This window comes from Gouania willdenowi, chromosome 8 (assembly GCF_900634775.1).
Source record: "Gouania willdenowi chromosome 8, fGouWil2.1, whole genome shotgun sequence".
Lineage (NCBI taxonomy): Eukaryota > Metazoa > Chordata > Actinopteri > Blenniiformes > Gobiesocidae > Gouania > Gouania willdenowi.
Genome location: NC_041051.1, coordinates 890,191 through 908,537, shown reverse-complemented (window position 1 = coordinate 908,537; position 18,347 = coordinate 890,191). Strand labels below are relative to the sequence as shown.

Below are 18,347 nucleotides of genomic sequence, written 5' to 3'. Positions count from 1 at the left end.
TGCGTTAAATTATAATTGACGATTTTTATAGCATTTTCATGGCAACTACAATTACAATGTCAATTATCTAATCTAAATTACAATTACGACAGCGCAATTACAATTAAAGCCGCAAAGGGCGTCGTAGGGTCCAAAGAAGTGGCTGGGGCCAGCAACCAAAGCTTGTGTTTCCCAATATTGGGGATTAGGGTTTGGTCTGAGCAAATTTGTAGCAAATTTGTGAAAAAAGAGCTGAGATATTCCATTTAAAATGCTGTAGCAATAGAATTAACCGAGCAATGGCATTAGCCTATCATCAGCATTAGCAATGGGCTAACATTAGTGTTAGTCTAGCATAACCTGGTTTTAGCATTAGCCTTGCAATAGCATTAGCCTAGCAATAGCATTAGCCTTGCAATAGCATTAGCCTAGCAATAGCATTAGCCTTGCATTAGCATCAACATTAGTATTAGCCTAGCATTAGCAATAACCTGGCATTAGCACCTAGGAATAGCATTAGCAATAACCTGGCATTAGCACCTAGGAATAGCATTAGCAATAACCTGGCATTAGCACCTAGGAATAGCATTAGCAATAACCTGGCATAAGCACCTAGGGATAGCATTAGCAATAACCTGGCATTAGCACCTAGGAATAGCATTAACGTAGCAATAGCTTTAATTTAGCAAAAGCATTTACGCGTGCATTTTTTTACTGATTTTTTTCCAATGCACCAAATTATCAAATTTTTGACCAGTTCTGTGGTGCATGCTAATTTGTGAGACTTCATGCGTGTTCAGGGGGTCAAATTTAGGATAAAATAAAATTAAATAAATAAAAGCAAAAACAATAGGTTCCTTTGCTCCATTCTGGGACTTCGGACCCTAATCATAATGGACCCCCCCCCCGGTGGTCTCTGCTCCCCACAGGTGGCGTGCAGTAACTGGAAGCGCATCATGATCATTCTCAGTGAGAGCATGTTACGGGACGGGGTCCCACAGAGAGACCCACTGGCCATTCCCAGGGACCTGGTCCACAACAGCAGCATGCACTTCACCTTCAACAAGTTCTGGAAACGATACGGCAAGTTTGCCAAGCATCTCATGAAGGTGTGTGGAGGTTTTACTCTTTAATCAGTGTTACATTGTTCTATTTATAGAACAAATATTAAAAAAAGTGCTTTATGATTATGGATGAGTGTGGGTTGAAAAGTCGAAGCTGTCATGTCTCTCTGATGCAGAGCTTTGCATCTTTAACTCTGCAGTGTGTTGTGAATCTGCCTGTGGTAAAGTAACTGACATCTCCATAACCCTTGAGAACAGCGTGACGGGAATGAACTGCCTTGTTTTCAGCTTTGATAATGCACAGTATTAATGCTACATAATCTTCTGCAGATTAAAAGTTATTTCTAAAGCAGAAGAAAAATCACCCGAGTAATGTTTGGGTGTTTTTAAACTCCATGAAAAAGAAAAGTTATAATCCTCTTTTCCTCTGTTACCAATTATCTGCTTTCTTCACTTTAGGTTATGGATTGAGGAATTTCACTTGTAAAAAAGTATAGCTGTACCTAGGACTGGGCATTACGGATTAAAACCCATTTCTCAATATTTTCTCTCTAAATAGTGCTAAACGATATAAATCTCGATATTTTAATGAAATAAAGTCCGACCAGAAATACAATTCAGGGTTTAATTTGCTGATGGAAAATGTCACACAGGCACATTTATTAACAACCAGCTGCACAATATGTGACACTTTTTTTTAATACAATTTATTACAATTTAATCCAAAATATGCTATATATTAAAAAAAAACAAAAAAAAAAACAAGATTGAATTTTCTGTATTGCCAAAATCAAAATCTCGATATATTGCCCAGGCCGAGCTGCACCTTAATGTTGACTTTATTAAGTTCAGAAAGAAAGAAAAGACCATCTTTTCCCAAGCATGGTTTTTTAAAGAGTAACTAAACACCTGCTTTCTCCTGTCCTGCCACTTGGAGGGAAATCAAAAAATGCCTTGATGATGGGCGGAGCTCTTGGGGCAGTTAAGACACGCCCACTGTGAACAATCTATGCTACGCTAACTAGCTACTCATTACTCAATATTCCTCTCTATTCACTCTTCTCTCAATCACTCCCACTCACCACAGATTGTAGAGCCCATAGGTGCTAGTTTTTCTAAAAGGGGCGGGGCTAACAGTGCTTGTTTGTGTTGCAAGATGGTCCCTAAACACAGAGGTGGCAAAAGTACTAGTCTTCAGTACTATCACAGGTATACAGAAGAACTCAAATGCAACGCAGGAAGGAGTAGGAAGAAACTGAAATATCTAACAGATTGAATAAACGGGCCCCAAACAAAACAAGGAGGATAACTGAAATATTCCCCAATCGGATTTGTTTATTAAAGGAACACAGATTCCCCACTTTGCAATCAGAATCAGGAACTCTCAATAATTTCAATGAGCTTGAAAGTCTCTCTTCACAGGTTGACCATCTAGCAAGAGACTGACAGAACAGAGGGAGTATAAGTAACCTCCTCCAACTTGACGAGGGAATGAGGAGCAGCTGTGGAGAGCAGGAAAACTGGGCAGGCAGGAAAACATGGACAGGAACAGGCAAAATCAAGGAACAGGGAGTGAATAAGGAGGTAAACCATAACTAACTAAGCAGACTCATGACAGATCCCCCCTCTCAAGGGACGGCTCCTGCCGTCCCAACAGCAACCACCACACCGGGAGGGAGGAGGGGAACCCGGTGGAGGTTCAGAACTCCTCAGAATGCCCAGACCCCCCTTCCGAACAGACAGAAGAACCACCACTCGATTCCTCCACAGAACCACTGTTGTCCAGCTGGTCATCCAAGGCCGCAGGAGGAAGGACAGAAGGCACCCCAGAAGCAGATTGGCCAGAAGCAGTGACGGCCGCCGAAGGTTGGTCCGGATGTTGTTCATCGAAAGCTCGAATGAGACGCGGGTCCAAGATAAACCTGGCAGGTACCCAACATCGCTCCTCAGGACCATACCCCCCCCAGTCGATTAGGTATTGGAGTCCTCTGCCACGGCGCCTGGAACGGAGAAGGCGTCGGACCGTGTAAGCAGGTTCCCCATCAATCAGACGCGTTGGTGGTGGAGGAGGTAGGGTTGGAGCAAGAGGACTTTCATGGACAGGTTTAACTTTCGAGACATGGAAAGTGGCAATAATGCGCATGGCCCTGGGTAACCACCTTCTCAACTTCAAAAGGGCCAATAAATCTTGGAGCGAGTTTCTTGGACTCAACTCTAAGAGGGAGATCCTTTGTGGAAAGCCAAACCATCTGGCCTACTTGGTATACAGGAGCCTCAGAGCGGCGGCGATTCGCAGAAGCAGAGTAACGATGTGCTGACCGGAGCAGGGCTTTCCGTGCCAGTTTCCAGGTTCTGTAGCAGCGTTTGATGAAGGCCTGAACAGATGGACAAGACGCTTCTTTCTCTTGGGACGGAAATAAGGGTGGCTGATACCCATACGCACATTGAAAAGGTGAAAGGCCTGTGGTCGTACTTTGCAGAGTGTTATGCGAGTACTCGACCCACAGTAACTGTTGGGACCAGGAGGACGGGCTCTTGGAAGCCATACAACGCAAAATGGTTTCCATCTGTTGGTTAATTCTTTCGGTTTGGTCATTTGATTGAGGATGGTAACCTGAAGACAAGCTGACAGTGGCCCCTAGAAGCGAACAGAACTCCCGCCAGAAAATGGAGGTGAATTGTGGACAATATCAGTAGGTAGTCCGTGCAGGCGAAAAACATTTAGCAACATAATTTGGGCGGTCTCCTTCGCCGACGGAAGTTTAGGAAGAGGAATGAAATGAGCCATCTTACTAAAACGATCTACGACTGTCAGGATGGTGGTGTATCCGTCAGAAGCAGGTAAGCCGGTAACAAAGTCAAGGGATATATGGGACCAAGGTCGATGAGGAACAGGTAGGGAATGAAGATGTCCAGCAGGTGCTTGGTGTGTAGGTTTTGACTGATTACATACAGGACAGGATTTGACAAAATCCCTGGTGTCTTCATCCAGGGAACCCCACCAAAACCGTTGCCGCAGGAACTCCTTAGTCCGCTGGATACCAGGGTGACATGTGAGTTTAGAACTGTGGGCCCATTGCAGAACATTCGACTGGAGCTGCTGAGGAACAAAGAGAAGATTGTCAGGGCAAGTGCTGGGTCCCGGACTGTCCTCCAGAGCAGCTTTGACCCGTTACTCCACGTCCCATGTGAGGCTGGCAACCATGTGGGAGCTGGACAGGATTGTCTCGGGTTCTTGTTCCTCTTCTTCACTCTCCAACATCCTATCGTTGAATTCCATCAGTTCTTCCCCAGAGAAGTCGTTCTGTCTGGAGTTCTCCATTTCGTTCACTTTCGCTGCTTCAAAGTTGACGGCCAACTTCCTCTGTTTCCTTTTGGAGGCGGAGCCAGGGGTGTGGCCTGCCGCTGCTGCGTTGTTGTTGTGCCGAGGCGGAGTGTGCGTCGCCACCTCCTTCGTCCTGGAAACCACTTCGGAACCGGTGAGAGCGTGACTGGGTTTACTGGCCTGTGATTGGCAGAGAGCCGACGGTGGCTGCGTCGCACATTTCAATGACTCGTTCTTTGCCACCGTTTGAGCCGCGTTGTAAAACTCACAAGGTTTTTGATTCTTTTTGTTAGCGGACGCTCGTTTCTTCGTCACCTGTAAGGGGATGAACTGGTTGTGTGAACCAATGGGCACGCCTGGTGCTGGTATCGCTTGTTTCAGGCAGATCTGATGGCAATACGGACTCCAACTAATAAAGGAACCCGTAGACCAATCGATATGCGGGTTATGTCGGAGAAGTACCCAGGAGTCTGCCGTCCAGAGCATTAGCAGGAACAGATGCTGGAAGAGGAACACTTTCAATCTCCAATTGTTGGGCCAGGTTTTCATCCAAAAGGCAAATATCAGAGCCTGAATCTATCAAAGTAGCCAGGGTGTGAGTACCACGTTTGAGCACCAGGCGAGCCTGGAAGTGGGGTCGTTTGATAGGGGATGGTGTGGAGGAAAGACTCATCAGTACTCCCCTTTCTACTGATGAGCGTGCCCCTTTTACCGGACATCTGAAAACGTAATGGCCGGGCTTTCCACAGTAAAGGCAGAGATTTCTCTGGCGACGATGTTCTCGCTCCTCTGGCGAAAGACTGGTTCGGCCCACCTGGATAGGCTCGGGACCACCATCGTGAGGAGCCGGAAAGTGGTTTACATCTACTGGAGGACGTGGTCGTGGAACAGGAAGTCGCTCAGGAATTCTGTGCCTCTTTTTTTGCCGTCGGGCTTGGATACGATGATCCAATCTGGTGGCAAGCTCAATCAATTTATCAAGAGATGAGGGAAGGTCATGTGAAACCAGCTCATCTTTGATGTAGTCATTCAGACCCAGGAGGTAAGCATCCGTTTGGGCAGCGGCATTCCACTGGCTCTGAAGGGCTCGGGTCCGGAATTCAATAGAATAATCAGAAACAGTGCGGGCCCCTTGTCGCATCCCTAGTAGACCTCCCCCTGCGTCCGGACCTAAAGAGGTTTCACCGAAAACTTTACGGAGTTCATCCGCAAAGGCCTGGAAGGAAGAACAAGCAGGTGTCTGTCGCTCCCACTTAGCCGTTCCCCACAACCGAGCCCTTTCAGTCAGATGATTTATGGCAAAAGCCACCTTAGCCCTCTCGGTGGAAAATGTATGTGGTTGTAGGGCAAAGAGTATGGAGCAGTTTGTCAGAATAGGATTACATCCTTCAGGGTCACCACCATAGCGCTCTGGGGTACCCACTCGAGGTTCAGAGACTGGTAATGGAGGGGCAAGATCAGCAGAGGGCGGAGCTGGTGCAGGATTGGGATCAACAGCAGTGATTAACTGAGTGACAGTAACTGCCAGCTGTTGGATCTGAGCAGACAGAGTAGCAATGGTTTGATCATTAGCTGCAGCCGACTGCCGAACATCAGAAGTAGCAGATTGTAACTGAGCCTGATGTTGCTCCATACACTTCTCTAGTCTGTCTAGCCGCTCCATTGGGCTTTCCTTCTGTGATGCTGAGTTCATAGCGTGGCTAGATTGTACTATCACAGGTATACAGAAGGAGTAGGAAGAAACTGAAATATCTAACAGATTGAATAAACGGGCCCCAAACAAAACAAGGAGGATAACTGAAATATTCCCCAATCGGATTTGTTTATTAAAGGAACACAGATTCCCCACTTTGCAATCAGAATCAGGAACTCTCAATAATTTCAATGAGCTTGAAAGTCTCTCTTCACAGGTTGACAATCTAGCAAGAGACTGACAGAACAGAGGGAGTATAAGTAACCTCCTCCAACTTGACGAGGGAATGAGGAGCAGCTGTGGAGAGCAGGAAAACTGGGCAGGCAGGAAAACATGGACAGGAACAGGCAAAATCAAGGAACAGGGAGTGAATAAGGAGGTAAACCATAACTAACTAAGCAGACTCATGACAAGTACTCAAGTAAAAGTTTAGATACTTGACTCTGGGAAAAGTAAAAGTATTGTAGTTGTTCCCTTACTTGAGTAAAAATAAAGAAAGTACATGCTACTAAATGTACTTAAATGTACTGTAAAAGTTAAAAAGTAAACTAAATCCCTTCAGTAATAAAACATTTTTTAAATGAGCAAATTCCATATCTTTTAATTTTTTAAGAACATGTAGAAAACTGATACATGGAAACAAGTTAAATCTGTTCCCTTTGAACACCTGGAGAATTTAGCACTCACGATAAATAACATTTGAAAATAAAATGTGTCATGAAAAAAAGTGTAAATGTTCAATAAAACCCTTTGAGTTTTACATTTGTAGAAAACTGATACAGGACTCCTCCAGCTTTGTGGTTGTTGGTTTGCTCCTTTATACGTCATAACATCATCTTCAAAGGTCTTAAATGTAACAAGCTCAATTTTAAATGTAAGGAGTAGAAAGTACAGATATTTGTTTAAAAAGTAAGGAGTAAAAGTTGACCAAAAAAATCAACACTCAAGTAAAGTACAGATACCAAAAAAACTACTTAAAAGTCCAGTATCTCCATTTGTTCTAAGAACCCCAAAAACATAGTATTTGAGGTTTATTTTCCCAAACTCGCCCATTTTCGAGAGTTTTAGCCTCTGAAAAGTCACTTTCTTAGCAGTTTTAAAAAAAGGCAGTTTTGGGACCTACTTATGCATATTTATGAGTAGGCATGTCTGTCGACGCTGACTCCACACAACAGCTGATCACTTGCGATTTTCTTTTACTATCCACACACTCTTGTTATTGTTTTCTGCAAAAAACTGCACATTACAGTAAAACACATGGATATTTAGGAGGCTATTGTGTCAAACAAACACTGTTTCAGGGTGTGTGTGTGTGTGCTGCAGCAGCAGAGTCAGTCAGCTGTTTCAGCTGCTACATCGCTCCTCCTCTGTACTATTTATTACATAAATAGTCAATTTAAGGTGATAGTCGACTGTTTTGTCCAACTGCTGCATCGCATTGGGTCACAAACACGTCAGATCAAGTCAAAGGCAAAACGAGGTGGTATAACGGATACTAAAAATGGAACTGCTCCCTGGGTTCTACACCGTGGCTGCCCACTGCTGCTCAGGGAAGGGTTGAATAAAGAGAACACATTTAGTGTATGTAGCTTTACATATATGACAATAAAGTATTATGTATATTATATATTAAACAGCTGTTTGTTTTAGCTGTGATGTAGCTTGAGAGGGAGGAGCTCACATTATTATAGGGTAGGAGGAGCCAGGATTGTCAGGAGGAGGAGATTCTGCGATGTGACGTCACAACGCGAGAAAAATCCAACTTGTCCGTTCAACTTTGTCCCTCTGAAAGAGGCTAAAGGAATGCATATCACTGTAGTAAAACTAATATTGTGATTTTTTCATAATACTGCCCCTTTAAGTACAGTAATGAAGTATTTGTACTTCGTTATTTGTCACTTCTGCCAAAACGTCACATGATCTTGTTTTCAGCCAATAGCAAAAATCACTCTGACATTTTACAACTAAATATGCCAAATTGAAATACTTTAACTAAAAGGTTGAGAGTTGGACCAGGATCAATCAACAGCACTACTTCATACCCAAATACGTCTGTATTCAGCAGAAAAAGTGGTCTTGGGGTTTAGTTACTCTTTAATTGTTTTTCTAGCAAAGCTTCATTAGTTTCTACATGGTTTTATCTTTGACCAGGTTCTCAGTAGGGGGATGATGTTGCTGTGCATTAATCTAACTGTAATTCACTGTTAAAGGTGAAGCTGAAGAAGTACACAAAGTTCCTGTTTGTGAGGGATCCCTTTGTGCGTCTCATCTCCGCCTATCGCAACAAATTTGAGATGCGCAACGAGGACTTCTACCGGCGCTTTGCACAGGTCATGCTACGTCGCTACGGCAACCAGCCAACACCTCCATCAACTGTGGACGAGGCTTTCACAGTGGGCATCCACCCCACGTTCCCCCACTTCATCCAGTACCTCCTGGACCCGCAGACGGAGAAGGACATGCCCTACAACGAGCACTGGCGGCAGGTGTATCGACTGTGCCACCCGTGCCAAATCCAGTACGACTTTGTGGGCCACTTGGAGACAGCGGAGGAGGATGCCGAGCATCTACTGCGTCAGCTGCGTGTTGACAACGTGGTGGAGTTCCCCACCTCCAGCAGGAACCTGACAGCCAGCAGCTGGGAGTCGGACTGGTTCAGCACGGTGCCTGTGGAGGCGCGCAGGCAGCTGTACAAGCTGTATGAGCCCGACTTCAGGCTGTTTGGGTACGAGAGGCCGGAGTCCATCCTCAACGAGTGACTCGCTTTTCCACAAAGCTGAAATAGCAACAAAAGCTCTTTTTTAACGCACGGAAATATAATTTCACTCCAATGACACCGAACCAGGGTTGGGCTCAATTACATTTGTCAATTATAATTACATCTTCAATTATCAATGTTAAATTACAACTCATTTATGATTACGTTGACCTGCGTTTGATTTCTCCCTGAAAACAATTACAATTTTGTTTTCAATTACTAAAGTTCAAATTCAATTAATCACAATTACTGAACCTTTAATAAATAACCCAATACAAAGTTAGCTTTCTGTTAGCATCTCTTATGATAACGTCTTAAATCAGCTGTAAAATACACAATTTATCAAGTCAATTACATTTGAACTATGATTACAGCAGCAACATATTTTTTCAATTACGATTTTAATTATAATTATATCATAATTGTAATTACGCAATTAGAATTATAATTGAGCCCAACCCTGCACCGACCTGTCGCATTGTATAGAGTATCCCTCAGATGCTATTCTTTTAACATCACAGTTCTCACGAGAAGCACATCAGTTCCTTTCTGACATTAACACACTAACGGTACAAGCAGAACCCTGTTCCACAAAGTTAAAGTCAATCTAGAACTCTGGTTTGAAGCCCAAAGAAAAGCACATTGGACTTGGTCCAGTCGTTGTGTGTGATGAATACTTTGAAGTTGTGATCAAAACAGCTTTGATGTCATGATTCTCCAGTGAAGCTAAAGAACAGAAAAGGCCATGAATGCCACAGTCGGATCATTTAGAAATAGCTGCAGCGACAAAAGGAAGGAGAACAAAGATTTAGAGTTTCGTTTTTAATTTCTCTCATTCTCGTTGATATTGCCTTAAAATAATCTAAATGTAAAAGTTTAGCATAATTCCTGAAAATATTGTTTTTTTTTACCTTTTTGTACGTGGGATGAAAGTCAAGAAAAATGGCACAAGATAACTTATTTAAAATGAGAATTCAGAGAACATAAACCTCATAAAAATAAACATAAAGCCCTAAATCTCCTCTAAAGGCGTGGCATACATACACTGAGATTGTTGGTTTGTTTGGAAACCATTTTTCTCATGTGTCTATTTTTGGGATCTGGCCGAGACTGGTGTAATATACATGGTGTATTATACATGGTGTATTATACATGGTTGGTGTATTATACCTGGTGTATTATACCTGGTGTATTATACCTGGTGTATTATACATGGTGTATTATACCTGGTGTATTATACCTGGTGTATTATACCTGGTGTATTATGCAGTACATGGTGTATTATACATGGTGTATTATACATGGTGTAATATACATGGTGTATTATACCTGGTGTATTATACCTGGTGTATTATACCTGGTGTATTATACATGGTGTATTATACCTGGTGTATTATACATGGTGTATTATACCTGGTGTATTATACCTGGTGTATTATACCTGGTGTATTATACCTGGTGTATTATACATGGTGTATTATACATGGTGTAATATACATGGTGTATTATACCTGGTGTATTATACCTGGTGTATTATACATGGTGTATTATACCTGGTGTATTATACATGGTGTATTATACATGGTGTATTATACATGGTGTATTATACATGGTGTATTATACCTGGTGTATTATACATGGTGTATTATACATGGTGTATTATACATGGTGTATTATACATGGTGTAATATACATGGTGTATTATACCTGGTGTATTATACCTGGTGTATTATACCTGGTGTATTATACATGGTGTATTATACCTGGTGTATTATACATGGTGTATTATACCTGGTGTATTATACATGGTGTATTATACCTGGTGTATTATGCAGTACATGGTGTATTATACATGGTGTAATATACATGGTGTATTATACCTGGTGTATTATACATGGTGTATTATACCTGGTGTATTATACATGGTGTATTATACCTGGTGTAATATACATGGTGTAGTATACATGGTGTATTATACAGTACATGGTGTAGTATACATGGTGTATTATACATGGTGTATTATACAGTACATGGTGTATTATACATGGTGTATTATACAGTACATGGTGTATTATACAGTACATGGTGTATTATACATGGTGTATTATACAGTACATGGTGTATTATACAGTACATGGTGTATTATACATGGTGTATTATACAGTACATGGTGTATTATGCAGTACATGGTGTATTATACAGTACATGGTGTATTATACAGTACATGGTGTATTATACATGGTGTATTAAACATGGTGTATTATACATGGTGTATTATACAGTACATGGTGTATTATACATGGTGTAGTATACAGTACATGGTGTATTATACATGGTGTATTATACATGGTGTATTATACAGTACATGGTGTATTATACAGTACATGGTGTATTATACATGGTGTAGTATACAGTACATGGTGTATTATACATGGTGTAGTATACAGTACATGGTGTATTATACAGTACATAGTGTATTATACATGGTTTATTATACATGGTGTATTATACATGGTGTAGTATACATGGTGTATTATGCAGTACATGGTGTATTATACATGGTGTATTATACAGTACATGGTGTATTATACATGGTGTATTATACAGTACATGGTGTATTATACATGGTGTAGTATACATGGTGTATTATGCAGTACATGGTGTATTATACATGGTGTATTATACAGTACATGGTGTATTATACATGGTGTAGTATACATGGTGTATTATACAGTACATGGTGTATTATACATGGTGTATTATACATGGTGTAGTATACATGGTGTAGTGTATATGGTGTGGTATATATGGTGTAGTATACAGTACATGGTGTAGTATATATGATGTAGTATATGTGGTGTAGTATACATGGTGTAGTATATATGGTGTATTATACAGTACATGGTGTAGTATACATGGTGTAGTGTACATGGTGTAGTAAATATGGTGTAGTATACATGGTGTAGTATACATGGTGTAGTATACATGGTGTAGTATACATGGTGTAGTGTACATGGTGTAGTATATATGGTGTAGTATACATGGTGTAGTATACATGGTGTAGTATACATGGTGTAGTATACATGGTGTAGTATACATGGTGTAGTTTACATGGTGTAGTATACATGGTGTAGTATACATGGTGTAGTATACATGGTGTAGTATACATGGTGTAGTATACATGGTGTAGTATACATGGTGTAGTATACATGGTGTAGTATACATGGTGTAGTATACATGGTGTAGTATACCTGGTGTAGTATACCTGGTGTAGTATACATGGTGTAGTGTACATGGTGTAGTGTACATGGTGTAGTGTACATGGTGTAGCGTACATGGTGTAGCATACATGGTGTAGTATACATGGTGTAGTATACATGGTGTAGTATACATGGTGTAGTATACATGGTGTAGTGTACATGGTGTAGTGTATATGGTGTAGTATACATGGTGTAGTATACATGGTGTAGTATACATGGTGTAGTATATATGGTGTAGTATACATGGTGTAGTGTACATGGTGTAGTATACATGGTGTAGTATATATGGTGTAGTATATATGGTGTAGTGTACATGGTGTAGTATACATGGTGTAGTATACATGGTGTAGTATACATGGTGTAGTATACATGGTGTAGTATATATGGTGTAGTGTACATGGTGTAGTGTATATGGTGTAGTATACATGGTGTAGTATACATGGTGTAGTATACATGGTGTAGTGTACATGGTGTAGTGTACATGGTGTAGTATATATGGTGTAGTATATATGGTGTAGTGTACATGGTGTAGTGTATATGGTGTAGTATACATGGTGTAGTATATATGGTGTAGTGTACATGGTGTAGTGTACATGGTGTAGTATATATGGTGTAGTGTACATGGTGTAGTATACATGGTGTAGTATACATGGTGTAGTATACATGGTGTAGTATACATCGTGTAGTATACAGTAAATGGTCACAAGAAGCGATTAATGCAAGAAAATCAAACTAGTTATAAATCCAGTTGCTCCTAGAGATGAACCTCACAGATGAAGCAGTGCCACAAACTTACCTTAAACGCTCACACTGAGCATGTGCAAACAGTATAGAACTGACAGTCTGGACTGACCACGTCTGTCCATCCAGTTCCTGGTCCATCACATCTCCGTCTTTTCTTTTTTAAATTCGTTTTGCTGAGATTTGTGTCTCTCTTCTTCTTCTTTTTCTTTTTCTTCTATTTTTTTTCTTTTTCTTTTTCTTTTTCTTTTTCTTCTTTTTCTTCTTTTTCTTTTTCTTCTTTTTCTTTTTCTTCTTTTTTTTTCTTCTTCTTTTTCTTCTTTTTCTTTTTCTTCTTCTTTTTCTTCTTTTTTTTCTTCTTCTTCTTTTTTTTTTTTCTTCTTCTTCTTCTTCATCATGGTACCATGATCATTCATACTTTAAAGTCCTGTAAGACATTCATATCCCCATTAATAACATCAAATCGTGATGAAATATGTCATCTGTATGTTGAGAAACTAACCTGATATAACTACAAAATTCCATTGAGTACTTTTGACATAATCCTGCAACAGATAAAAAACTAACAGATTCTGGTGGAAGAACAGTTTATTTCACTTAGCACTAACTGCTCCTGTTTATTGGAGATTATAGTTATTATTTATTACACTGGGAGTGTAACTACGATTTAATGATAACATAACTTTATGTTAAGGTTTCGTTTTTTTTAATCTCCTGACATGTTTCAACTGTCTTTCTCAGAGAAGTTCTGCTGATTGCCTTTGATGCTTCCTTTGATGTTTCACTCGACTTCCAGTGAGATTAATTTAGTCTTTTATTTAATAATATGTTAAGTTAAGGTTTCGTTTATTCAGATCAGGTTTTTTAGGACATTATTTTTTAATCTCCTAACGTGTTTCAACAGTTACAGTAACAGTGTCGCAATTTGTTCCGAATGTGTCACTTTATTGTGTGTTAAACAATAAGGTCTAAGGTTGTGGCAAATTTAGCTTAGTGGAGCCATACAGCTAGCTAGCTACTGTAGCATGTTAAATGAACTCTTATTTCCCAGTCGACCCACACACTGTTAAACAATAATTGCATTTTTGTTAAGGAGATTTAGACTCTATGAAGTAGATCTTTCTCTGTATCTGACTTTGTGAAACAGGGGCCTGGTGTTATTAAAAAGTGACACACACACACACACACACCATGATGTCCTAACGGCCTGCTGGCTGTTTTAGCACCACCCACTATGATGTAACGTCGCCATAGCTGCATTTTGTGATCACACTGTTGTGACGCACAAGCTTCATTGAAACTCTTCTGTTTGCTGTTACAGAAATGTTTAGTTTTTGTTGAAGAAAAAACATAGATGTTCTACATTTTATAGTGATCAGATAATTTATTTCACATTGTGCAATGTTTGTTTACCATGAAAGGGATTTTATCCTTTGAAACGTGCATTAAAAAGTGAGATCAGGAGTTGTTTACCTCATCCACACAATAAGCATTTTTTAAATGTTGCACGTCATCCTCTGAACTGCTGACCTTGCTGAATTTTAGATCACGTTTAAACCTTTGAACTGCTGCTTGTTTTTTTTACCATCATGCAGTGCACATGCCGCCATGTAGCGTAGCCTCAGTGAGCAGAAGCACAGCAGCCATGACGGCGTGTTTGTCCCACCCTCAGAGCAGCTTTTTGTTGATGGCGTGCACCAGTAGCCGTTAGCCAGTGACCCTGCACACTTTAACAGTACACATGTTCCTCCAGCTGTTTGTTTGCCTGAGATTCAAACTGAGCACATGGAGTACAGGAGCGTATTGGGGTGATCACAGGAAGAAATAGTGCCTTTGGGTGAAAACGTTTACACCGCAAAAAATAAAGTATTTTTATAGAAGGCGTTACTTTTTACTGGAACCAGAGAAACACTGAGAACGACGTCCACATGCAACGAGGTATATTTGATACGGCGTTAATGTTGTGTGACTTCATATTTAAGACTAAGAATAAGTAAGTAAAGAGTTTTCAGCAGAGGACGGACTGTGTTGTTTTCCATTGTGCTGACAATCCTGACTGGATACAGACAACGTTGTGGAGTCAGTGCTGACTCAGTGCCTTTGTGTTGCTTCTGTTTGTGTGTGTTGACATTGTGTTAGTGTACGACAACAGCATTTCATCACGTGGCAGTAGAAGGACGAGCCTGTGTTACAAGTGTAAACGTGCACCGTACAATCCGACTCCACCATGTTTACATTGACTGTTTTTTTCTGTTTGGTTTTAATTATGTCAAATTGTTTGTATCAACAGTATTAGTTGAACATGTTGCGTAAAAGCTGGAATTGTTTTTTTTTTTTACGAAGCGTTTCTTTAGTGTGAGACAAAGGTTAACGCAGTCGCTCTACACCTACAGTTCAACCTTTGTGGATCAGCATTTTTTCTCCTTCAACACAAGAATCACACATGTTGAGCTCATCCTGATTTCACAGTAAAAACATTTCTAATATTGGTGTTTTTTTTAGTTGTGCAACTGTTCATTCAGCTTTTCCTCATCTTCATGGTTTTTATACAAGTGAAATAAAGGTTGTTGAGCATGAAGGGTTGTGTGTTTTTATGTTTGTGTGTATGTGTGAATTAGCAATCAAATGCAAGGATTTTAATGTTTTCCAGGACAAATTTAACTTTAATGCAATAACTTATCTTTATAATATCTACATCAACAGCCGGATAATCTGCTTTCTATACTAAAAGTATAAGCAACATGTTTTATGTGAATGAAAATCATCTTTTTCAACACAACATTGTTTCTAAAGATTCCTTCATCCACACTGAGATACCAGAAAATATGAAACTGCTTCATGCTGTAATAAATATTCCATTCCTGTATGTTCTGTGGTCCTGCACTATGAAGCTGGATCAGTATATCCTGATATCTCTCCATTAGCGAGCTTCACCTCACCACCTCTGTCAGAGCAGCTGTACTATGAAGCAGGATATAAATGAGTTCACTTAACACAGGTGATGTCAGCCTGGCTTCATGCATGCCCCGTGACAGGAAGAGATTGCAGCATCAGACCAATCACAATCACAGATAAGCTGTGTAAAGCAACTTGAGGAATAAATATTTAAAAATGTGAAGAATTAAAATCCATAATTTAGACTAAAAACAACACTGTTACTGCAGAAAAATCAGGAAGAAAAGCACACAGGCAGGAAGCTGCTGACACTGTTAATATGTAAAGTGTGAGATTATATAATAATAATAATCCATGGGATGATGAACAGTTAGGGTTCTGATCAGTTTCACTTTATTACAGCACAGACGTGTTTCTATTCAGGTATTTATCACACACACACTGGGATGAGAGCACATTGTTTCACTGTAGTATGTTCCTGCTGATGCTGACAGTGTCACTATAGAGGATTTATGAATGAAAGAGTGTTTTTATTTATTTTTGTTTTTTAATGAATGAGAATAAATGAGTTAATCCGCCCACGATACGATGTAAATCTGTATCCTAAATGATGTCATCAGTAAATGAAAGGATTTCATTTTTCCATTAATAATCTTTCTTTTCTAAACACAGCTGTCAGATCTGCACCAACCAGGATCTTTTAACAACGGCAGCTCATTTTACAAAAGAACTGATTGGTCAGGAGGCGGGGCTTTAGTACGCAGATCTGATCCACTTCATAACCTGGTCCTGACCTGGTTAGGTGTTCAGCCTAAGTTACCATGGTGATTTAGCCCGGTAAGAAGTTAGCCAGCGTCGTAGTACAACACATACCGTATAAATCCAGGAAGAGGAAATCCAGCTTCTTAGTACAGGCCCTGTGTGTCACTGTGACATTGCTAATGCTAATGCTAACCAAACATACCTGAAGATAAAAAACAAAAACACAAGCTGCATAGAGCAGCAGCAGGAGGAGGAGTGACCATGATGGTTCACTTCCTGAGCACAGGCATCATTTCTTCTTTATCCTTGGAAAGATTGAAGCTTAAATGTTTCTGTAGTTTATTAACCCTGACATTGGACATGTTACTAAATAAAACCACTTTGTTAAAATATGATTTATAGAGCAGCATGTGTTAATCTTGTGGCTCTTTACTTCCTCAGTTTAAAATAGAATCACTGATGTTATGAAATATAATCATTTGGTTTCTCTGGTGATGGAAACATGATGAATCTGGAGCTTGTGTTTTTAGGAAGATGTCTAATATCTGTTTCCTATCTTTTCACGAGTGCTCAGACATCTAAAGGACTAGTGTTGCAGTAATTACGTGTACATGTGTGGAATGTTTGTCTATAGATCTATTGCACACACAACTGGTGGCTGAAATACACAAAAAACATCTAGAAATACACAAAAAGCCACAATAACATTTTTTACTGCTTAACAATATGTTTACAGTTTGATTTGATCTTTGATTGTTAGACTGTAAGACTATAAGCCTTTTTAACACACATTAGAGAAATAGTTCAACTTCTCTGAAAAGTCTTTTTTTATTTTTTTTACACAAAATGCAAATACAATCCATTGCATTGTTGAACATGTTAGCACCATGTTTAGCACCCATTACTAACAATATTGCATTATTATTATTATTATTTATAAACTGCTGATACACAACTCAACCATCAACAAAATGTATTTAAAAATACAGTAGATAAAATAAAATAAGAAAAAAGTCCTAAAGCTTTAGATGTTATAATATAATATATAAAAATAGTATTAAAAATTTCCTGAAGAAAATGCAAGTGAGGATGCAGGTGGTGGCCTGCACCGCACTGTATTAGCTAAGAATTATCATTAGCTAGCATTGGCTAGCATTAGCTTACCATTAACATTATCCTAGCAATAGCATTAGCATTATCCTAGCAATAGCATTGACCTAACATTAGCATTAGCCTAGCTGTCAGTGCCTGATCCTTTCAGATCCTTTCAACGCATGCACGAAACGCGTCTCCATCTGGTCGTCCGATTTTACAACAGTTTGTTTACTATTTAAAAGGTTGAATTAGAAATGTATGTTTTGAGTGAATTCTGATTTATTTTGATTGTCATTGATGCGTATTGTGTTTTTATCCATTTTATTTTTAAATGAACAATTAAAAACACCACAAAACAGTCACATATTTAAGTGTTAACTATTAACTATTAAAATATTTAGCAAATATCACATCCCAGCAGCTCTGTCGTAAGGATTGCGAGTGAAGGAAGTGACATAGTCTATGCGCATGTGTTGGAAGGATCTGAAAAGATCAGGCCCGCTAAAGGATTGAGCATTAGCATTCACCTATCAATAGCATTAGCCTAGCACTAGCACTGGTCTAGCAATAGCATTAACCTATTAACACTTCCTCTCTCTAACACTCCCTCTATGTCTGCTTCTTCCCTTGTGTGTTTGCTCCTGTTCTCCTTCTGGCTTTTGTCTTGCAGGTCCGTGGGATCCTCAGTGTGGAGTTACAGAGTCTCAACAACTCTGTCTCCACCCTTTCCTCTGCACACACCCAACACAGCATAACGTGGATGGCTGTTCACCAT

The 18,347-nt window shown here is 39.9% G+C and overlaps 1 protein-coding gene across 2 annotated transcripts in view; it reads left to right on the top strand.

The window, feature by feature from the left end:
- The window catches only part of chst12a (carbohydrate (chondroitin 4) sulfotransferase 12a), a 36,749-nt gene extending 27,665 nt beyond the window's left edge, over nt 1-9,084 (top strand). For both annotated transcript variants that reach the window (XM_028455238.1, XM_028455239.1), the window contains 2 exons: nt 909-1,088; nt 8,272-9,084. In XM_028455238.1, coding sequence (XP_028311039.1) covers nt 909-1,088; nt 8,272-8,820 — 729 coding nt within the window. In that variant the 3' untranslated portion in view covers nt 8,821-9,084. The remainder of the gene's footprint in view (nt 1-908; nt 1,089-8,271) is intronic.
- The last annotated feature ends 9,263 nt before the right edge of the window (nt 9,085-18,347 follow it).